Raw genomic sequence first — 23,542 nt, 5'->3', positions numbered from 1 at the left:
GAATTCGGACCTACAAGCTGTTTTCACACAGTTTTCCTGCTTGAACTTGCATTCCTTCTATTGAATTTACTCTGGGATATTACCTTTGTTGTGATAGACAACACATAACTGACGAAAAAAAAAAAAAAGAAAGAAAGAGGAAAAAAACTTTCCTTATGTGCTATTCGAACTTGAAGTTTCTGGGCCAGCCTGCATGGGTGGCTGGTTCGTATTTGGTTCGTATTTGTAGCCAGGCACTCCCGTCTAGTTTTATAAATTCAAATTCACCCAGAGCTTTAACCACTAACTTACTGTTGAACGCTTCTGCAGTAAGCCATAGGCTGGCATATTCAACTGACTAAACAACATTAACAGCATTATTTCTTGCAGCTAAGCAATCAAACTGCGTGAAGGTAAAGCTCACAACATGCAACATCACTATTTGTAGCTTAATATTATTTAGCTTGGCATGTGAAAGATGGGTTGATTTGAACTTCTGGTAACTAGAACTTCCTTTGATAAATGTGTTCATGCAGTAAATTCCCATTTTAAGCTATTGGTAATTTATTTTGCTGGACAGTTTGTGCTTGTCTCACTCCAATTAACGCCTACATGAGTTAGAGCAAGCTTTAGCAAGAATATCTGCAAGTATAATGACAGTTCAGACCGAAATGAAACAGGGAAAACAGTTTCCAAATACCAAATTTACGTTAAACATGGTTATTTGTGCCCGCACCACTTGCCGGGGTACGACGCAGGAGTTGTTACTAGGAATCCAGCCATGTTGATCAGTCATACCAGAGGTCTGACATCGCCAATTTAGTTGCATGTGAATTTCATCATGGTGTGGTGCTGATGTTGTCGTAGTGTCCGACTCTTTGCAAGCCCGCTCAACACAGCCATGTTGTGCAGACGGGGCGGAGTTGTGATTGGCTTCTTAACATGGCGTCATTTCATGACTGGAGGAGGAAAGCCCGGAGAAACCGTGACTACATTTTTTTTAACCTATTTGCGGATACCGTGCAACAAAATGGCTGTGCATAGTTTGTATGTCAAGGGTCCACAGTTCTAAATACCCACATAACATTTCCACTGAGGTAATTGTAACCGTAAAATGATAGGAACCGGGCAAATCTTTATTCCATTGCAAAGCTAGCCTTTGTAGGCACATGCCTGCATATTAGGTAGTGGTCAAGTTTTTTCTACTGAAGCTCGTTTTACGAGTAGTTGCATTGTTTTAGCTTTGTAATGTTGGCAACAAAGCAACTTTTGTTCCCAGTAATGGGAGCAATTTTAAAAAAGTTGAAAATTTTGAATGCTCTCAGTAGCGAAATTGCTCTGCAAATTGTATAATACAGCAAACACCAGGCTTCTCTAATTTAATCGGCCTCAAGTAATCCCTCGGCAGGGGGGTTCTTTGATTTACAGTCTCGGAATGACCGTGGATAGACCGTGGGTAGTCTGAAGATTCTCTACGCCATAGAAATACGTGTGAAAAATGAATGCCTGATTGCTTCTCGGGGAGTCCGAGACTGATAATGAAAAAGCCTCAGTGCGAGGCCCCCTTTGAACAGAGGGTGTCCGGAATACTTGTGGAACACAAATGGTGGACTGCACCCCCTGAACAGGCCAAGGCTGAATGAGGAGGACGACCCACTATTAGCGAATTATTTGCAGTTCTACAGATTGGCAGGCGACTAGAAATTGGAACATACACCTCAGCAGATAACTGAGCCTGTTTTGTAGACTTCACACCGTGAATCACCAAATAGTCAAATACAAGAATTCGGATTGAACTCTAGGTTACCAAATAATTACATTAGCCAATTGCCGATCTAGCACAGAGTTGCTAAAATTTTTCGCACTTGGCAGCTATGCTTTCAGGAAAACGTTACATTTTGTTTCTGCCATTGTACATAATGTGACGCACAAGCTAGAGAATATAACTAAGGAATCAGTACCCCTGGCTTCAGACCATTCCATTTTATCTGCAGTCTTAGCAGGACCCTCTCTTCTCGCCAAGGACACCGATGGGTAGCAGAACAAACTCTCGAAGAGATAAAGTAAAACCTCCCAAGGCCAGACAGAACTGCCACCCTGACAACAATCACGAATGCTGAGAATGAGGCCAACACTGTCACTAATAGGTCAGAAACGTCCCCACAGAGCCCACACCATACCTGCCAAATTCTCCGAGATGGCATTAGGGAGCTCTGACAGGGGAAGGGGGGGAGGCTAAGGGATCGAAAAATTAGTAGCAGCAGAGTGCAATTATTTACACTGCTTCGTCCAAACAACTAATGAGGTATGCACCACTGGTCAGATGCTAAATCTTTGGCGGGGCTGACGCCACCTTTTTCAGGAAGTCCTGGTAATACTGTAGAGCGTAACAATGTTCGACCTGTGACTCCTCGCCAAAAGAACGTGGCTGAGGGTTGTGTTCGACATGATGATGATGAAAAAAACGTTCATTGCGCAGAGTGGAACGTGTTACGGCCGCTCGCCGGTAGGATGGGTGCTCGGAACTGGGGGCAATTTTTCTTTACCATACTGAACTGCCTCTCACATTTTGCGTTTCTGTGTTACTAAGCAGCTTAACTTGCACGCATGGCCGACTACGCTTTTTAACCTCCTCAGTTATCACGATGTCAATCGCTGTAGGATTGTATTAGACTGTCGGGTAGCTCTGGCGCAATGTGTCCAAACTGGGAGAAAGGTTTGGCCTGACACGGGTGTGTATTCGGGAGATTTTCATTTCAGCCGTACAATCGTACAAAACCATCAAAATTCAGGAGTCTCCCGGACAATTCGGGAAACCTGGCAGGTATGCCACACGCACCACGGCTGCGACTCGAGTGAAAATGTTCCCATGGGTTTAGGGCAACCAATTTGACCATTGGCCTTTTCAAATGGAAGCTGTTGTTGCTGGCCACACTGTGTGCAGTGTGCTGCGTCATCAGGAAACCTCAAGTCATAGTTACTCCCACCATTTACTGTTCATGTAAGCACGCACTTTACGAGGAGCGCCTGGCGTCGTCCAGGCTTGCACGTGGCGCTTGCAAAAAAATACTAAGAAAACCATTCTTGTGCGTCTGCGTTTCAAAGGGACAGCACAAGACCGCTCATGCTACAGACACCCAGTTCGCGAAGCCGGCTGCGCCAGTCCTAGTGCGTGCTGACGCATTCCACTTTAACTCTTTCGGGACCGCCGGAAAAAGTGATGAAAAAGGGAGGTCACGGTACAAATTTTTTATTACATAAAGCAAAGGCACCATCCTGCCTTAGCATATGCCAAAATGCAGCTAATTAGATGCTCTTTGACATACAATACCAAGTTTTACTTCAACACTGACGATAGAACCATGAAAAAATCTGAAAGTAAGAACTTCGTAAAAAAACTACAGAAAAAGATAGAAAAAAGCGTAAATATAAAAATATTAAAACATAATAAAATTATTCCAGGATATACAAAATCTAACACAATGCTTTGTTTCTTCATCGCAAAAGTTTGATGCGGCTAGGTGTAACTGGTTTTTTGTTTTGTGTGTGATCTTTTTGACACTAAGGCCATGGCTACGTCGTCGCCCAGGTACACGGCGGGCTCTCGTCTCGGCGAAAACTTCATCCGTTTCTGAACTCGTGGCAGGAGATTACCACCATAGGTAGTTAACACCCTAGCGAACAAATATAAACCAGCCAGAACATATTTCGAGCGCACATATTTACTCCAGAGCCAATTGAAACTGAAACCAACACCCACCTTTGAGCGCGATTTGATGTTCCAGGCTGATCGACACGCGAATCCTCACTCGAGCTGAAATCCAATCTCTAAAGCCACATTCCGACTCTTCACTGCCTCTCTCATCGTTAAAATCCACAGTAGAAGGCGAAGATATGCGAGACGAGACGAGGCGGATTTCTTATCGCGCTCGCGCGAGTATGACGCCATGTTTGTTTACATTTGAAACCACTGCCCGTCAGAATAAAATATCTGACGCGTTGCCGCCTGGCGATAAAAAAAGAAACTTCACAAAAGAGAAAACTTCAGTTTTCAAACTATCTCCTAGATGTCGCTAGGTGTTCCATCGAGCGAAAATTTGTATTCTGCAGGCTCGCGAAACCATCGATCATATGTGATCGAAGGCCTATGGAGCGGTCCCGAAAGAGTTAAGAGAAACGTGAAAGCCTGCAGACGAAACGATCCGGGCCCGCCAGTCATGCATGAGGAAGACGACGATATAGATGGGTATGACGATGACTACTACTACCACAGTAAAAAGTCATGACGGAACATGTAAATAAACAATTTCAAACCTAATGCAATGCGTAGTGGTGTGTCCTTCAGTGCTTACATACAAAGAAATCCTCCAGCTTCCTTACGGTTCAAGCCTTGCGTGACTTACTGCAAGCTTCACCAATTTTTTTGCCCCTTGGATTCACTCTTCAATTCAGGACCTACTACATGGTACTCGCAAATTTCCAACTCACACCCCCAAATTCAAACCACAATTTGCAGCCTGATGCTTCAAAGCCAGCGCAATCAGCCAGTGACCCACCAAGTCAGAAGGTTTGACGCCTGGACTCCCTGGATGGGGCAACCTGCCACAGCTGCTCGTCCCCTACTCCTCGAAAGCAAAGGTGCCAGGACTCACCTTCGAAGCCTCGGCTGTAGTCGTAGCTGTCTCCCGGGTAGCTGTGCTGCTGCGGGGGCCGGTTGCCATTCAGGTCGTACAGCCTGCGCTTCTCGGGGTCACTGAGGACGGCGTAGGCATTGCCGATGGCCTTGAAGGCGTCCCCCGCCCCGGGGGCCTTGTTCTTGTCGGGGTGAACCTGCAGCGCCAGCTTGCGGTACTGCTTCTTGAGGAGCTCCTCGTCCACATCCCGACTCACGCCCAGCACCTCGTAGTAGTCCTTGCACTGCTTCGTCCTGCGACAGGCAGGCGAGCCGTAGAACGAGCAATTCAGAAATTATTTGCGCTCAACCAGCAATTCTTATTCTTCCCCATCCGTTAACGTAAACAGCAAGGAAAAGTGCAAGTGCCAGATTGGATGTATGACCCCTTAAGACATTACAAAGTCCCAGCATCCCCCTCTCTGTAATGTGCAGCATTTACTGTTCAGTTCCTTCCTCCTGCATGTGTTTTTGAGAGCAGACACTTGCGAGTACTAATCGTAGCTTTCTGCAGGCCGACACGTACAAGCAGCAGTGCACACACCGGCGCATAGCAAGAACTTTTTATGTTAAATATACAGCTGTGAAACGCTGCAGCAAGTGCACTGAAAAGTGGGGGTACTACATTGAAAAATTATGCACTCGCTTGTACTCTACCACTGCTGCAACCAATTAATAGGGTATGAATTCGCTACCCAGCATTACCATCGAGGGCAAAATGTTAACTACGCATGTGCTCAAACACTTTCAGATGCCATCTATGCACACAGTGCCAAAACAAGCTTCTTAGGCAAATTTAACAAGAAATTTAGCTGCAATCAGCAAATTCTACACTTTTCACCCACAACAGGAGCGCCAGCTGTGGGATCAGAACAAAAATGCTCAGTGGGAATCACGCGGTAGGCATTTTCAGCATACCTTTTACAGCGACTGCCCTCAGTGCAACTTCTCGGGGGTTATTAACTGCCATGTGCACTAACAGTGCTGATCACATGGCCACTCCTTTGAGCAAAAGATCCCTCTGGCAATAATGTACCCTCCCCACATTGGACAACAGTGACTACCAGCAGGTGTGCTGTCCACTGTGCTATGGGAACAAGGTTTACCACCCCTTGTGAAAACAATCTTTACCAAAGGTTTGGCAAATGACATTAGCAGCAGCATAGAAAGACAGTAAGAGGGAAAAAAAATGGAAAAATTCACATTGAATGCAATACTGCGTGGGGCTACTATCTCATACAGGGCAGCATATCGCTGAGAGCAAGATTGGCACGTGCAAATGATATTGTTGTCCTCAAACTACAACACCCCCCCCTGATTCACACCTTTTAGTTAAAGGAACACCACATTGTAAAAACCGAATTGCCTTGTATAAGCAAATACAAATATACCACTCACAGCAGCAGCACTTGCTTCTGGCATTTCAAAACGTGAAAACAGGTATTGCCACCTCAGACCCTTTTCCCCACCGAGATTGGCGAGGTCGCAAATCATGAATGGTGAAACCGGATTGGCAGAGACTGTCTCAGCAACTTCCTGGAGTGGGGAACCAGTAAGATTGGGGACATGCAGATAGAAATGCGTGTGGGAACTTGAGCTAAGCACATGCTCTTGATGAGACACAAACTTCCGCTACTGCACACATAAAACAGAGCAGAGATTTGGGCGAGCTAAGAATAATAGGGGCATTGTGCTGCAGTAATACAGTACAATGCCTCACCACCCCAGGCAGAGTCAGCTTTGCTTCAGTGTCTATTTCATTCAAGTGTGGTGTAAAAAGATGGACATTTATAAGCACGGAAGCCACCGTCCCTTTTCCATGCCAGCTTATATACACACGGCAACCAGCAGCCAAAGTCAGCGACTGTCAGTACAATTGGCTACATGGCCCGTCTGGCCACCATCTGCTTCAGCCTGGATTCACTTGTCCTCAGCAGAAATGACAAAAAGGTGGCACTTTAGCTGCCATAAAGGTGCACACTTCATTTGAGCAGCTTTAGCGAGCAACAGCTCATTAATTTTTTGCGACCCATTTTGTTACTTTGGGAGCAGTTTGTGCATAACTTAAAATTACCCCAGACATTTTTTTATGCATGTTTTCATGTGGACAGTATAAATGCTGGTTTCACCAAAGCCAGTCACCTACCAGCAACTAATTCTAAATGACAAGTTGCCGAGATGAATGTGGCAAAGAATTAAGCACAATCGGAGTAAAGGGCACGTCTTTCATTCAATCCAACTGAGCAGAATATAATACCCACTATTGGACCCCATAGTTACTTGAAACCCATATGTGCAGTGTTTATTGCTTGCTTTGTAAAAAGCCCAGTTATTGGAGCTCAAACATATTTTCAGTTTACCTCCATCGAACCCGTACATGCTACTGTCATGTTCAATTGTGTTGCACTGTGTTTGAATGGTAAAAAACAGTGTGCATTTTACATTGCTTGCTTTTGGGCAGCTTGTCCTCCTTGCATTCCCCAACACCTGCCTCAGTGCATTGCAAGTGAAAGAAAAAAAAAAAAAGCTGTAACTGAGCAACTCAGTTCCTCAAAATCAGCTTTCCACATGACTTTTGATAATTCGAAGTTGCTTAATTGGAGTTTTCAGTTAACTGGAAGTGATGTGGTGGTCCCGGCAATTTTACATGCAATCCATGGAAGGAATCGCTCAATAATGCAAAGCTAAAAGCCAGTTAATCAGTTAATTGGAAGTTATTTCAAGTAAAAAGTATCGAGGTGACTATCCTTTCTAAAATTCAATCTTGCACTTGAAAGCACAAGAACAGCGCTGTGTTCTGCACTGATGTTTGTGCCATAACAACTAAGGCAGCACACAGCTGATAATGCGGCAGGCCAGTTCAGACTCTCTACAGCGTATACATCGCTTTTTTTTTTTGAGGTTCCAAGCCTTTCTTCTTTTTTTTTTTTTGTGCACAGTGCCATGTGAAGAATTTGTGTGGTGGACGCTTCAGGCTTTGATTTTGGAGATAAGTCTCAACTACCATGGCAACCTGTGCCGCATGCTCACCTTGGGGACGGAAGTAGTGATTCTGAACGGAATTTAGGGGGGAGACACGTTGCAATCTAATAACAATGCTGTTAGTATGCTTTTGTTTAATTGGAAGTTTGGTTAATTAGAAGTTTAGTTAATTCGAAGTGTCATTTGGTGTAGAAAAAGTTAAACTTTTAGGGGCTTAGATCCAAAAGGGACCAGTTTGCCTATTTTTGGTCTTCTCTGGATTGTTTCTTATGGCTCTGATGGTGTTGTAATACCACGAACATTTATTTTGTTTGAAGTATAGTAAAATGTAGCTATTCAAAACATCGCTTATCTGTAGTTTTTCTTAGTTATAGCTCAGTCAGCTGTAATCATGGGCATCGGCGTGGGGGTGCCAAAGGCCCCCCCCTTCCCCCCTTAAACCACAGCAGCACTTGCTCCCTTTCCCCTCTCGATGCAATGCATTTGTCCTCCTAAAGATAAATCCTGCCGATGCCCATGGCTGTAATGCTTTCTCATTGGAAAAGTGGTCAGCTCAGTATTTAAACTTTTATTTATTTATTTTTGGTTATACACAAATACTGCCACCTCACAGTTTGAGACATTACAGAAGTGGGTCCATAACAGTGAATACAGACTAAACTAACAGAACACATGGTTAAGTAGGTCATTCAAAAAAATATTGGTAGAAAGTTTTTGAAGAGAAACATCCAGGTTGTTCCACAATCCCACGGTGAAAGGAAAAAATGAACTTAAAAAACAGTCTATAAAAATGGTGTAAAGGGCGTGCTGTTCACGGGGTTTGACCTGCGAGTGCTTGCCCCCAGAGTTCACTATTTTGTGTAAAGTGCCGATATGTTCACATACGTTTGTGTTCGAGCAATTTGAGTGATAGACAAATAGCGTGGGACAAAGGCGAAAAATGCTGGTCATAACGGTGATATCTTACTGCTTTTTTGTGAACATGTTCCAGTTGTGCTAGGTCACATGCGCAATGAGGTGGCCAGACCACGGAGGCGTATGCAACTACAGGCCCTATCAGGGATTTGTATGTGGTTAGCTTGCATTCACGAGTTGCAGCTTTTAACACTGCTTCAAGTAGCCCAGTTTCCGAAGCGCTTTCAAGCAGACTAGTTTATGCTAATTTAGGTTCCGTGAGAATGTGACACTAAGGTACTTGATTTCGTTAACATGCTTCATGTTCTGGCCATACGAAAAACGTAGGGGGCGCTTCTTGTTTGCGAATGTCATGCATACTGTTTTGTCAAGGTTAAGTGCCATTTGCCACGTTGAGCTCCAGGTACAAAAAGAAGCAGAAACATTTAACTCTATTTGATCCCTGGGGTTACTGATACAAAAATATAGATGAACAGTCGTCAGTGTACAGACTGAGTTTGACTGGTGTGTTTTTGCAATATCAACATCACCGTTGTTCACATAAATTAAGAATCGAGCCCTGCGGCACACCCTACATGACAGGGAGTGATGACGACTGCGAACTGCTAAATGCGACAAACTGCCGCCTTAAATTTAGGCAATCTGAGGGCCAAGATAACTGATCATTGCGAGTGCCATGCAAAAAGGCTTCCAGCTTGAGGAAAAGTATTTTGTGGCAAACAGTATCAAAAGCCTTCAAGTAGCCAATAAAAATGGCATCCACCTACCACGGTCGCTTGAAAGTCGAAGCAAAATGTCATGCATAAACTCAAGTAACTGCGTGGCTGTCGAAAAGCCTGCACGAAAGCATGCCGACTACTTCAGGAGAGGAGGTTGTTTTCAGTTAAATATGCGGCATGTTTGTGAATAATGTGCTCTAGAATTTTACAGCATGGGCAGATTAACGAAATAGGTTGATAGCTTGAAATCACTCGCTTGTCCCCAGACTTAAATACCAGAACAACTTTCGCATTTTTCCAAATCTGGGTTACAATTCCTGTTTCGAGGAATTTCTAGAAAATGGTAGCTAACTCTGTAGCATTCCAATCAGCATAGCGTTTTAAAAACGTGTTGGGGATGTTATCAGTGCCAGAACTTTTAATTGTGTCGATATTCAGTAGTAGATTAGCAACGCCGGCATAACTAATCTGTAATTCTGGGAATGCAAGCAATGCACTGCCAAGGCCGAAAGCAGGACTGGTACCATCATCAATACTGAAGACCGATTTGAAATAACCATTGAAGGCTTCTGAGATAGTTAAGGAATCCGAAGAGGGCTGTCCGTTCACAATAAGCAAGGACGATGCCATGCCTGCAGAAGTTAGCGTTTTGCAGAATTTAGATTGGCCATTTTTCATACAGGTCGTTAACAAAGTTCCATAGTAGAATTTACGAGCACCATGCATTTTTTTTCCTTTCGCTCCATTTTTAGAGAGTTTGGTAAATTTTGGTTGTTTGCAAACGTTTTTCGATGCCTTTGAAATCGCTTTATGCGCCGAGTAAGCTGAATAATTTCTCTGTTTAGCCAAGGATGCCGAGGGTTTCGTTTTGGGCACTTGTTTAAAGGGACACTGAAGTGAATTTGTCAACCTCCCGTTTTTGCTTGCACTGCGTAGACTGGCTCAAATTACCACACTTTTCATCGTTTATCCGGTTGTCAAATCGGTAATTATTTTACAAAGCGCGAAAGAAGAAAAACTACCATGCGCGGTTTGCGGCGGCCGCACCAACTAAGGCTGTGACGTTGGGAGGAGGGGGCACCGTGATTGGACGATGCCCAAGGTTAGCAATCAAACAAGTTTCGGTTTCGGTTCTGTAAAACACAACCAAGGGCGTTGCTGGATGGTCATTCTCAATATCTCAGTAATCATCGTACCGCGCTTCTGCCATGTTGTCGGCTGTAAAATGAATAAGATAAGCCTTCCAGGACGGCTCGGAATCATTCACTAGCCGAGGCCTACACAGTGCATGAACGCCCTCCGCGTCCCCGCAGACGCTCAAATGCCATGCGCTTTTCCCCTATATTTGGAGTTTGCCTCACTCATGCCTGTATCGTAAAAAGCGTGTTCGCACCAGGCCAAGGGTCTGTTGATTCTGGCCTGTGCCCACTGCCCGCAAGCAGTCGGTGCTTATGGCAACAGCACGCCAACGAGAACTCACTAGCGCGCCAGGGCCAGCCTGCGCGCGTTCTGTGAACTAGCTCGTGGAGCAATGAACGTTGCGGCCCAAAAAAATGTGAACTCAGTATAGAAAACATCAGTGGAAAACGAAAAAGTTAACTTATAAAAAAAAAACACGTCCCGGCAGGGATTCGAACTCGTGACTTGCAAAACACATGCACTGACATACCTAGCACTCCGAACCACTAGGCCACGGGCGCACGCAGTCGACCTTGGAATAATAGGTATATAATATACAACCAGTTTACACATTTATTTAGTTTTAGCCTTCCAAGCAGCTTTGGGTGACTGTTTGTTGTTTTGCGCTCGTGCAGTAGGCATCCCCCAAGTTTCCACAATATCTCATGTCTAGCAATTGCATTTCTTAGACGGAAAAGCGTTCAGAGATGCGTAGTCGTGCTGCTGGCCGCTGTGCTTGTTCGCCCAGCGCAAGAAAGTGCTTCCCGCACCCTAGTTTTACGCTGTACGGTAAAAATATCAGTTGATTTTATTTCCTTAGTACTTATATTGACTTCGCTGACTCTTCTCCCGCCTTCAAGAGGCCTTATATTTTCCTACTGGCGTACCAGTCAGCGAAGCATCGCATGTGCGCTTGTGCAGTGCTTGTGTGAAGCGACCTTGACTTGGAGCTAGATACAGTGTACAAACTAACCAAGTAAAGAAAGGCACATTCTTCCATTCACAAACGTGTCCTGGCTTCGTTTCAACTGAGCGAACGAATTGCGACGACCCGTCGGCGGCCGGCGGACGAAACGCTGGGCCGACTGACTGTCTGAAGGCCGGGGAGCCGTGCAGTAGCGCAGCCAATTGCGAGCTCGGCTCCTCCCGACGTCACACGAAAACGCCACAGAAAATGGGCGAGCGTAAAGAGAGGAGGACAGCATTTTCGAATTAATTTTTCTACTAAATAAAATCGCGTAAACGCGCCCAGAGTGGTCGAAACATGGCCTGGGGACTCCGGACTACAATTTGCGCTAGTAATCCCGCAATGTTGACATATCACTTCAGTGTCCCTTTAAGACGTATTTCTGTATGCAGCGTTCAACAATCTTACAAAAGTTCTCAACTAATAAGTCCACATGACATGGGTTGCTATTTAACAAGAAATCATCAAAAGAAGATGCTAGAGCTGCAAGAATTGAATTGTCTGCCTGGGTAAAATCTAAACCTTTTATCGTTTGTCGGGAATTTAGGCTCACACACAACATTCAAGCTAAGAAGAACTGCCTTGAGGTCAGACACACCTACAGTTTCACATTAAAATCCATTCTGCTGTACGGCCTCATTTAAGAATAAAAGGTCTAAAATGGCATTTCCACACACACACACACACACACACACACACACGCACACGTGCACGCGCACACACACACACACGCACACACACACACCCTTCAATGAGCATTATACTGAACACAGCTGATGCTGGAAAATGAATGAGCGTACATAAATTATGACCTACAATGCTATGCGCGGTGCAGCCAACAACAATTGCTCCTTGGAAACACTGTAATAGCTTGCCTCCGCTACACATTGTTTGTAACAAAGATTAGGCAAGTATGTTTGTCCCCCTGTTTATGCATGGCCCTTGTGCCACATTAGCTTCTAGTCCCTGAAAGACTGCTGCCAACCAAAGGCACAATTTTTTTTTTTTGCAGATGAATATCTGTAGAAGCTAAGTTCGAGCGGGTCTAACATCACTTTTAGGAGCTTATGAAGTGACTAACCTGCACCATCCCTAGATTTCAAAGCTGGAACCAAATTCAGGGGGCCCCCACGTACTAAAGGTCAAGTTCTTTACCTGTGAAGTGAAGCGGAATTTTAGGAGCAAATGAACTTGGACATGCACAATGCCAGGAATCACTTAACCGTTCATTTGGGCTCATGGTGTAGAGGGGGTTGCAACATTGCTGCCAACATAATAAAGGACTGTTCCGAGCAAACCACCTGCTCATTGTGTGCGTCAAATCGGCATTTTACGTTCAATTTTGTTTTAATCACAAAATCCGATACCACTCCAGGACTGCTGTTTGCACTGTACTTCTGACCGGACTTGTATACCTACTGCATTTTTATTATAGTTGATAATAGTAATCGTTTCATGAAACATTGGCTATGAATCGACAAACAGGGTAACCCAAGTGTCAGTGTCGCTTGTGCCAGTTGGCCAGTGTCGCGTCAGACAAGCCCAACGTGCACGATGGGGGCACAGAGCCACACATGTTCGTAACTTCCACTGTTTACCCCAGCATTCTTACTGCTATAAAAAGAATATGCACTAACTTTAAGCACGAATAGCACATTTTACAAGTTTATAATCCCTATTTAATTTGCGGTGAATTTTGTTGGCCTCAGCCAATTGCACAAGCATTCCGTAAGCATCATAATTCTCGTGCGGGAAAGTAGCTAGTGAGCTGCCCGCCTATTTTGTTTTCCTCATTCTATAGATAATTTAAGCAAAGCTTACATTAAAAGTGGTGTCAGTGTTATTCTAGCAAGGCAATCTTTCAAATGAACCAAAGCTACATTTTGTCTTCTTGGCCCCTTTAAGACAAGCATATTTCCCACTGTAGTGTAGTGCTTTTGCAAACCACACCAAGTATGGGGAGAAAACAAAAAGGGAGGAGGACCCGCTGCGGTGGCTCAGTGGCTAAGGCGTTGCGCTGCTGAGCACGAGGTCGCGGGTTCGATTCCCGGCCGCGGCGGTCGCTTTTCTGATGGAGGCGAAAAGCAAAAACGCCCGTGTGTACGAGATTTCGGCGCACGATAAAGATCCCAGGTGGTCAAAATTAATCCGGAGCCCTCCACTACGGCGCGCCTCATCGCCTGCGTTGCGTCGGTGCGTTAAACCTTACAATCCAATCATCAATCAAAAAGGGAGGAGGGGGGGGGGATGTCTTTGTGGTTATCTGTCAGCCTGCTATCAACAATAATCCGACAAGGCATTTCTCCCCTTTTGTTCATTACAAATGGACGTCATCTTACAAAAAGTGCTGCAACATATTGGAGTGGTGTACGTTTTCCCCAGGTATGAGTACAAATTAGTTTTCACCACACGACTTCACTTGCAGCGATAATGTGAGAAAAAAATGTTGCAGTATGTTAGTCTGGATTCAGACCAGAAAGAGACGTCAAATGGGAAGCCACACTTCATCTGCTAACTGGAAGGCCACACCAACGAGAGCTGCACTGTCCACAGTCACGGTATACCAAAACAGGCAGGAAGGAGCCAATTCATTAGTGCAATACGAGTGCTATCTATTATCGGTCATCATCTAAGGGGGCCACCGCAAAGCCAAATGGGCCACACCCATGACTCCATGGATCTAAACAGCACCAGCACCACATTTTTTTTTCTGCAAAAAACATGCTTACAAGGCACCACGCAACCAAGCTACATGCAGGAATTAGCATCTTCAGATATTGCAGCAGCCTTCTAGAGATAATTTATGCAAGATACCTTGACAGACACCTGTATGTCACCACGGAGACAATCACAATGACTATGAGCACTACTGCCGCTGATGTAAAGCCCTCCATTATCCAGCTCCTCACCCCGCCACCCCCCCTTTATTGGCAACTAGCCTACTAACTTGAATGGTGCATATGCAAATCCACTTTTGTTTAGGAACAAAACAAAGCCAGTGACATTTTAAATGTGTGCTAAATTAAATTGGCAAGCTATCAGTTGCTGCTTAAAAAAAGCCAAGTTGAATATAGCAAGTCTCCTGTCTGTGCGAGTTGGTACATTTCTTGGGGGAAGCAGCTAAATCTTTTACCAAAACGGGGGATAAGAAAAGCAGGACGCACTACTGTCCTTTTCTATATTCGATTTTTGTCATTTTGAGCTGCTTTGACAAAACACAAGCCCATTATTTAATCTGAGGATTGAATCTAGAGCTTTGCCCGAAATTTGACGCCCAGTAACTGAAAGTACTTGCAATGTTTCAGTAAAAAAAACTGCAGAACATTAAGTTTTAAGGTATCACCATTATGTGCGCAAGATGTCAAGTTAAGATGTTCAATAGTATTTGAGCTACAAACCTGTAGCCAAAGTAACAGACTTACCTCAAAGGCCAACGGCACTCCTATTTCACCTCTGCCAAATTATTTTGAACATACAGTACATACCAGCAAATCAACTGCGACATGACTGATGGCCCCGTAAAATGCCTTGTTAATCAAGGAGCAGCGTTTAAAACAGCTCTTTCACAGACAAGAATGCAGCTGACAGCAGATCGTGCAAAGAGCTATGAAGTGGAAGTGGCATGCCGGCCGGTTGGGTGCTTGGTCCTCCGGCTAGCCAGCATGGCTGGGCGCACTTCCCCGAGGTCTGTTGCACACGCAAAGCCAATGCATGCAACCACTGGCCAGCCGCTCGCCCACCGGCTGCAACGCCACTTAAAGGAGCACTGACACCAATTTTCGGCGTTAATATTATTGCAAAGTTCACTTCCTTCACTCAACAGAATACCCTGGCTGAAATATGAGCGGCCTGCGACGCAAAGAACATAGTTCAATTGGATCTAATTTATCACGCCGATGACGCAGCGTGCGGAGCGGCACTCAGCAAATGGACATCAGCGTGACATCACCCCTTGAAGCCAAAAGAAGTGACGCGACAGCGCTCGTCAAAAACTCGTGACGTCACTTCACGCGCGCGGCCCCACGAGCGGCGAGCAGGCGCAACACCCTCTCAAGCGGGCGCCGGTGACGTCCGCACAAAGCGGCGAGGTCAGGCCGGGATTCTGTCATATGCGCCGTTCGGGATGAAAGCACGGGAATTTGAAACAAATGACTTTCAGGCCGTTCAATGTACCGTAATTACCCGTTTCTAACGCGCACTTTTTTCCGGAAAAATAGGTAGAAAAATCGCATGCGCGTTAGAATCGGATACGAAAACGAAACTGCCGAAACAGCGGAAATTTCGTCCCACCCATCACCATCACCATCTCAAGATGGCGCAAAGCTTTTAGCAATGATTTTTCGGATGCAGAAAGCAGAGGTGCCTAGGCCTTTCTATCGGCGTTCACACAAATCGTCAAGTCGTTCCACTTGCGCTCTTAATTACAGCAATGGCAGAAGCGGCTCTCACGCGTTCAAAACGAGCGGTCGGCTGAAGCGTGCGCCTCTGGAGAAGCTCGCAGGATGGGCGTGCGAGGCGTGGGCCACGATCCCATCGACCATGGTTGAACTTTCGTTCAGTAGTGTGGCATCGCGAACGCGCTTGACGGCACCGAGGACGAGATGTTGTGGTCAGCGGAGAGCGACGAGGAGTGAGATGAATGAGATTACTTCAGAAAATAAATCGCCCGTTTCTCTCGCATTCGTTTTTCTTGCTCACGAAGTTCCGTGCGCGTTACAATTGGAGGTGCAAAGTTTTTTCGTTTTTTTTTTGCCAGGAAAATCGGGTGCGCGTTAGAATCGGGTAATTACTGTAACTATCGCGCGCTGAAGTATTTGAAGTGCTGTTTCAGGTTCGCCAGACCATTAAGCATCGAGAAATGCAATAAAAGTGTAACAAAATTTTCGTGTCAGTGCTCCTTTAAGCCTGACCATAATGGCCGCGCTCTTCTCAATTCGCTTTCAAAATTGCCGATTTTTGCTGGTCATTTGAGCCGTGCATGCGCATACTGCAGGTGTCATACTTCGTATCTCGCAGTATTTTTAGGCAGACTATGCAGAAATAGGGTTTTCAAGAGGTCGAAATTTTCAAAGCAGTTGACCTTTAAAGGGAGACAAAAGACCGAATGACTGTTAACTGAAAGACCACACTACTGAAAGTTGTTCCGGCTTTTGTTAACTACAAAGGTACGATGCTTTGCTTGCTCAGAATTAAATAATTAAAGAAGTCATTTTACTTTTCCTCCTTCCATTTTTAGGTGATGCAAAATGTCCCATCATATATCATCAGCAGGGGTATTTACAATACAATGCTACTTGAGGCATTTTAATCGAGGGAGGTGCTGCTGCCTAGACAAAGCAGTAGAAGCTACTTGAGCGATATCCCAGACCAGTGGCTCACGGACAGTCATGTTGTTTAGCCGATTGTGCTGGTAATCAAAGAGTTGTGCGACTAGTTTGCCTTACGTAAACATGGACAAGGAAAAAGGGCAATAGCTCTCATATTCACTTGCATAAACCTTCTCATGATACAACTATTCAAAGCATTGGAGCAAAATTGAACCCCCCTCTCACCCAAGCAGTACTGACAAAAGGCTGTGTCTTTTTTAAAACTAGCGTGCTCAGCAAATGTTCATTTCACATCAACATGTTTCTCCTGCCTCAATGTTTATTTCAGAAGAATGCTTGGATGAGCTCCACCAGTCCTATGCTTCACCATTCAAAATTGCTACATCACGAAATGTTGTGTGGTGAACTAAATGGAGCAGCAATGCCTGTTCTTATGCGTTTGGAATTTTATGTGTTAGTAAGGGACTGCTGTTGCCGCAAGTGGTATATCTGCATTAATGGCACTGTAATTTACCTATAGAGGACAACTTGTTTCTACACTCAAGTGTCCCGTTAACAACCCCCTTAAAAAGTAGACAGGAAGAAGTGCCATCAATAGTAGAGCCCAATGTGAATAGCAGTTGAGGCCCTTCCTGCCTACTTCACAGCAAGACACAACAAAGATGCAGTGCCTCTGGCATCAATAGCAACTGGAGTTAAAAAAAAATGCGCGGACACACGCGCACAAAACCAATGCGGTGCACACGACAGCCCCCACCTCAGTGGCTCCAAAACTGCAGGCTTTCTGGCAGTGAATGCCTGCAGTTTCACCCACTCTGCTCCACAAACACAGATCTGCAACACACAGCGTGTGGGGCACTCACTCATAAGACATGTTCAGGCCATTAGATTAAAATGCGTTCCGAGACAAATTTCTGCATGGCAGTACAACAGGGCCGTCCCGAGGGCTATCCCTGCAAGTTTTGTTTCAGGCTCCAGAGGAGGAAACCCCGGCGGCACTTGTAGGTGGGTAAAAAGGTGGCGAGCACGGCGACAACCGACCTCTGCACGGCCTCCAACTGCTCCTTGGTGTAGTCGGATGCCCGCCGTTCTTCCGAGCCGTCCCGCGCCGTGGCTCGCGCTCGATGCCGCGCCGTCCCCGGCGAGGCAGGCTGTCCCTGGGGTGACGCACTGCGCGAGTGGTGGTTGTGGTGGTGGTTGCTGCTGGCTGCCGAGCCGCCCTCACAGCCCGTTGTGCCGTTCAGCTTCTGCAGCTGCTCTATCAGGTCTGTGGCATATGGGGGCAGAGGAAGCAGAAACAGTCGCTGCTTTATGGGACTCCAAATCACACGCTGAAGCAGGGTGCCAATTAGAGTGTGAAGCAGAGAGGTAAACACTGACTCCAGCTTGTTACAAGCAGCCCTTTGTGGGATATTTAATCAACCCCGAAAATTGCAACATTACAAATGCACATTCAGCGCAAAAACTGCGTACTATTTTTTCCCTACCCAATGGCAAACGACGGGTACAGATATAAATCGCAAGCTGGCTCAAGGGGCCGAGTTTGCCAGCACACAACAACCAGAACTTGCAAACAACAAGGGTTACTTAGGTGCATCAAAAGATATTTGGCACTGATATGTCGGAAAGCTCAAGAGCAAAGTGGGGGAAAAAAAAAAATCGAGGGTTTTAATCACATGTCGCATGGTTAAAGTGCCCAGACAGAAAACACAATTCTCTTCAAACTATTACCTAGGATAGGGCAACAAAGGTGTTTAGTGCAGAAGTTTTTTGACAGTGAGATCTTTCCTGCCCCGACTGCTTAGTTCGCCATGGTGGCTGCTAGGACCGGTACTGGAAAAAGGTTTGTTGTCTTTACGACAGGCAACAGTGCAGTTGACAAGTTGAAACTCCCTCACTCTAGGCCACTTCCATGATATGGCCACTGCAATAGCTGCCAAGTGACAAAAAGCACACCGTTGTTCCACAAAAAACCCCTGCAAAACAACCTTTACTTCTCCATCAGCACGTGTCAATAACTATTCAGTGCCTCACACTAAATGAAGCAGCTGCCTTTGGGTAAACAGCCCAGACCACAAGAAACCATTCATAAAGCATACAAAGGCTTCTTCGCGTACAATAAGCACGAAGAAAACAGCAACTAAAAAGAAAGAGTCGCCCTGCCATAACGTCCTTGGGAGCAATGTGGCTCCATGTGCTGGAAGCATTAAACAGTGTTGCTGTGTGTAAGGAACCACGTCCTGTGCTGTAGGAATCATCCTGCTCCACGTCTTCAGGCTAGCAAGAAGTGGGACAATCCCTGTCAGGATGAGGAAAATGGGGAGTGGGAAACACGGCATCCCTCCTTACCACGGACAGTAATGGTCCACAGTGCCATCATCACACGAGGAGCAAAGCGAGAAGAGTAAGAGCACAACTCCACCCCTCACTTCAAGCAGGGTAACGAACCCCACAACCCATCCAGGGAAGACACATGCACACTCTTCACTACAGTGACTAGCACTGAGTAATGCGCGCAACATTTTAGCAAGAAAAATTTGCATTGTTCCTTTCCTCAAAACCATGCCTTGTACTTCACACACAACGACAAATATAAATCTGTACAGTTTTCATCATAGATCAGCCGAATGTTCAGGATGATGAAAAATATCACCGGGTGGTGACCTCGTTACCAAGGTAACCAACAAGCTTGGTTGCATGGAATAGCCAGCTCACAGCGAGCCAGTCAGTCCAATCATTTATTTCTGTTATTAAACACCAACAAGCTTCGGTTCGCTGCTGTGTACAACCGTTTTGAAAAACTGACGCAACGAAGTTATGAACTTGTTTTAACCGAGTTACCAGAGTTGGGTCGCCATTCATTGACGACATGCATACACAAATAAGCAGCGCTGCGTCTAGCTTGCATTATAGAGAGTTAACGGTGCAATGGCTGCACTTTTCGGGCCGTAAGTCTGGACAGTGTCCTTGACACAAGGAAGCACTGCATAACGGGGAAATACCTGCCGGCGGTGACGTCAGTGTTCCAAGTTATTTCGCAGGCAATGTACTACAATAGCAAGGATCCTGCTATCCGATATTAAAGCTCATCTTGTTATTTTTATTTGAAACAGCACAAGAAAAACAACATTCTGAAGTAATGAAAGTAACAAAATCGTTCGTGCCTCATCTTAACCATATCAACCTTGTGTCGAGAACTATATATCTCGCCGAATGTTTTGCCTTTCGTTTGGCAAGACGGCAGTGCAAGTTTTTACATGCAATAAATCATCTCAAAAAAAGAGAAATCTACAGCGCTTAAATGTCAACGATCTTACAAGGGCACACAAGACGTTCGAATACATTGAGACCTCACCAGACTCCGCGAGAACCTCTTGCTGCTACACCACGGCACTTCTACCGGCTAAACTGCACCCAATTCACAGATCTAAATTGAATTACCCACGCCATATTCAATTAACGCGTGTAACTGAAACCTCTGATCCTGATACTGCAGCAAGCAAACGAAAGTACCGCTGACTTCGGACGGAATCTGGGTGCGAAGGCTGCAATAGGCCTATTTCCTTGGCCACCCGCGACACTTAGGTGTGCCGCTTGACTCAAAATAAAAACTTTGTAGACGTGGTCATAATGGCCACAACTTTACGCTGGGAAATACTTGGCACAACGCGATTAGCCGACCCAAAGTCCTGTTCGGCTGCCTGGAGCAATGACGAGACCGTAGGCTTACGTGGATCTTCGAGGCTTGTTTACAACGGGTTTAACATACCTTTCGCAAGTTTCGATGGATACAGATGTTCGGCTTTTCGAAGAAACTTGAGCGCCTTTTCCTTGTGTCCCTGTGCAATGTAGCTTTGTGCCAGTTGAATGCAACGCTTGCTTTCTTCTTTATTGCCTTCCATCACGGAGCCGAACCCCCCCTACATACTTCGCCTCATCGGCACAGATATGGCCTAAGTGATCTCATTGGCCGACACAAATACGCACGTACGTACCAGTCAAGTTCAAAAGTTATAAGTGTTGATTAAACCACCTCTAAAATTCTTAAGTTATTCTAAAACTTTAAATATAAAACATTACAACGTTTAGTTTAGAATTTTTTTTTCTTCTGGTCAAAAAACAATAATAACTAATTTTATAAATATTTAGGCCTATTAAGTCTACAAATAGTTATGACAAACTGCTATAATATTTTTGTAGAAACTTTTTGAGTATTACGTTAAAAACGTATTTTCGAAACTTCTAGACACAAAGCCCATTCACTTCGAGTACTCTCATTGGTAGAGTACAGTCACGAGACTGAAATTTTGTATTTGCCGTTTCCGCATCGCTTTTGGCGGGTCACAACAGCATTCGCAGGGTTGACGTCGTGCGGGCCGAGTCGGTTGGAGTCGTTCTTTGCGTTTGAATCTGCTTTGTGAAGAATGGTGAGAAATCCAAGCGATCCTTTGCTATGGAAAGAAATTATGGCCTGTGAAATGAACATGGATTTTCTCTAGTCTCTTATGCTTTCTTTGTGTGCATATTTTAAGGTTAAAGTCAAATTTCGATGGTGTTCGTCCATTTGTAGGCTGGCGGCAAAGCCGGGAAGGACTCTGGCAAGGCGAAAGCTAAAGCCGTTTCCAGGTCTGCGCGAGCAGGGTTGCAGGCAAGTTGGTTTGCGATATATTTCTCCAGACTGCTTCTTTCTTACTCTGCGTCTAGTTATGCATATTTGAAGGTTCAAATATTTGCTCGTTCGAACTGAACATAAAATGAGTTAGGCCTATCTGCAGAAATTGGTGCTGTCGCAGACGCCGCACATATTTGTGTTGTTTGCGCGTACCTTTTTTGAGCAATACGCGCAGCCAACACAAGTGCTTTAAACAGACTGTTGGTGCTTTGTTGTGTGTACGCAGCGGTGCGGTTGTTTTTTTACAAAACTTGTAAGCCGGATGGACTGTTTGCGAGCGCGGGGAAGAGGGTGCATTGTTGATTACTCGTAATAGCGTTTAGGGATGCCTGACAACAGTCAATTTAAATGCTCGCATTTACAACCTTTACTTTGTGTTAAATGTCTTACTGTCGTACTATGTGAATTGGCGTCGCCGTTTTGCTTTCAGGCACTGGCGATCTTAAAAATTCGTGTTTGCAATTGTTTTGGCGCGCTTTTTTCCGCCCTTTGCGGCGTTTGCATTTCATTGGGCACGATATTTTTCCACTGTTGCTGTACGTCAAAGTCATCGAGGTTGTTTCATATTAAATTAGTTTCGAGGAGCATCTGGAAGAAATTCGTCTCCTGTATTTAGGAGCGTTGACCTGTTACAAATTCCTGTTTCGAATTTAAACCACGTCGTTGTGTATATATTGTAGGATGACTCGCATTTAATTTTGTTCTGGAAGTACCTGTTCAACCCCGGGCGGCAATTATTTTGAACGACGCGTAGGCAGTGCGCTCGATGCTAGTGACCACCTGACAAATAGCGTCCCTGGCGCCTCTTTGTTGAGCGCTTTAGTTCGTAGTTGAAATATACTTTTGAAGTAGTTCTAGTATGTATGCGGGAGCACTGACCGAACTTAACCTGCAGATGACGCTTTCTTTATTGTTAGAAGCCCATTTATTGGTGTTGTCGGAACCCCTGTACTCCGGTGCTTCGCGTCGGCTGCAAGTCTGCAGATGTTAAGTACTTTACTGCATTGCATCAACATTTTTTCCGTGCCCCGCGCAACGCAAATGCGCGAAGACACTGCAGATGGTTTGTTTCACTAGTACAGCGGGTTTTCCGAGTTAGGCGTCATGGAGAACTTTGCCAGATTTAATATGAGTGCGTTGTGGGCGTTTGCTAGAGTTTGCCTATTTGCGTTTCTAGTCGCATTTCCCCAGTTTGTGCTTGATTTCTCATGCGGTGTCACTGCTGGTTGCAGTTCCCTGTGGGACGTATCCATCGGCACTTGAAGAACCGTACCACCAGCCATGGGCGTGTTGGGGCCACTGCTGCTGTCTACAGTGCTGCCATTCTGGAGTACCTGACTGCCGAGGCAAGCCCTTGTTGCTACCCTTAGCTGTGCATCCCTGTGCATTTCATATTGCGGGCATCTAACCATTCCGGGGGGGGCCTTGCTTCTGGTGTGAATGGCACTTTCTGGCATTGTTTCTTTGCAGCATTTTGCGGTAGGCTTACGCCCTTTGGCGCCAGTACTCGTTGCAGGCTTTCTCTGCAGTTACCAACACTCGACTGATGTGTGCTCCTCTGTTTAACTCCAGGTCTTGGAGTTGGCTGGCAATGCTAGCAAGGACCTGAAAGTGAAGCGTATCACTCCCCGCCATCTGCAGCTGGCCATCCGTGGGGACGAGGAGCTTGATTCCTTGATCAAGGCAACCATCGCAGGCGGCGGTGTGATTCCCCACATCCACAAGTCTCTGATTGGCAAGAAGGGGTCTCAGAAGACCCCCTGAATACCGTAACTCGTGAAGCGTGCACTGAAGACGAGTATGGCTGCATGCTGGTGTGCGCTTCAATTTTTTTTTTCCCCCACATGCCAGGGGTGTCCACATTTCGCCATTGTCAGATTATTTTAATACGACATTCACATACCCTGTGTGCAGTTGGAATTTGTTTCGCTGATTGAATTGTGTTTCAAAAAGTATTTGTCATCAGTCATGACTCCACCATCATATTGTGTATAAGTTCTGCGTTGTTGTGAATAAAACTGCCTGCAAAATAACTGCCCCCCCAGTATTTTCGTTTATATCAGTGGTCATTGGAATTGTCTGTGAGCCAGGGCTGTTGTGTCCATGCTACCCAGGCACTTTAAATTTTGA

General features: G+C 45.4%; 2 protein-coding genes across 3 annotated transcripts in view; one reads left to right on the top strand and one right to left on the bottom strand.

The window, feature by feature from the left end:
• The window catches only part of LOC144152670 (dnaJ homolog subfamily B member 14-like), a 42,602-nt gene extending 21,897 nt beyond the window's left edge, over positions 1 to 20,705 (bottom strand). For both annotated transcript variants that reach the window (XM_077684047.1, XM_077684055.1), the window contains exons 1-3: positions 20,510 to 20,705; positions 17,782 to 18,007; positions 4,632 to 4,906 (exon numbers count right to left, since the gene is read on the bottom strand). In XM_077684047.1, coding sequence (XP_077540173.1) covers positions 4,632 to 4,906; positions 17,782 to 18,007; positions 20,510 to 20,642 — 634 coding nt within the window. In that variant the 5' untranslated portion in view covers positions 20,643 to 20,705. The remainder of the gene's footprint in view (positions 1 to 4,631; positions 4,907 to 17,781; positions 18,008 to 20,509) is intronic.
• A 303-nt stretch (positions 20,706 to 21,008) lies between these two features.
• Positions 21,009 to 23,445, top strand: His2av (Histone H2A variant). Its single transcript, XM_077684066.1, has 4 exons — positions 21,009 to 21,167; positions 21,311 to 21,388; positions 22,645 to 22,758; positions 22,985 to 23,445. The coding sequence occupies exons 1-4, from the start codon at positions 21,165 to 21,167 to the stop codon at positions 23,174 to 23,176; spliced, it is 387 nt and encodes a 128-aa protein (XP_077540192.1). The 5' UTR covers positions 21,009 to 21,164; the 3' UTR covers positions 23,177 to 23,445.
• The last annotated feature ends 97 nt before the right edge of the window (positions 23,446 to 23,542 follow it).

This window comes from Haemaphysalis longicornis, unplaced genomic scaffold (assembly GCF_048455015.1).
Source record: "Haemaphysalis longicornis isolate Haplotype H1 unplaced genomic scaffold, Haemaphysalis longicornis Haplotype H1 scaffold_1, whole genome shotgun sequence".
NCBI classification, from domain to species: domain Eukaryota; kingdom Metazoa; phylum Arthropoda; class Arachnida; order Ixodida; family Ixodidae; genus Haemaphysalis; species Haemaphysalis longicornis.
Note: the sequence above shows the minus strand (reverse complement) of the source record. Positions and strands in the feature narration are given on the sequence as shown.

What these genes read in the sequence shown, in the direction of transcription:
- His2av (XM_077684066.1), top strand. An exon ending in CTGCGCGAGCAGGGTTGCAG is followed by an intron (nt 21,389 to 22,644) that starts GCAAGTTGGTTT and finishes TGCTGGTTGCAG; the next exon opens with TTCCCTGTGGGACGTATCCA. An exon ending in TGGAGTACCTGACTGCCGAG is followed by an intron (nt 22,759 to 22,984) that starts GCAAGCCCTTGT and finishes GTTTAACTCCAG; the next exon opens with GTCTTGGAGTTGGCTGGCAA.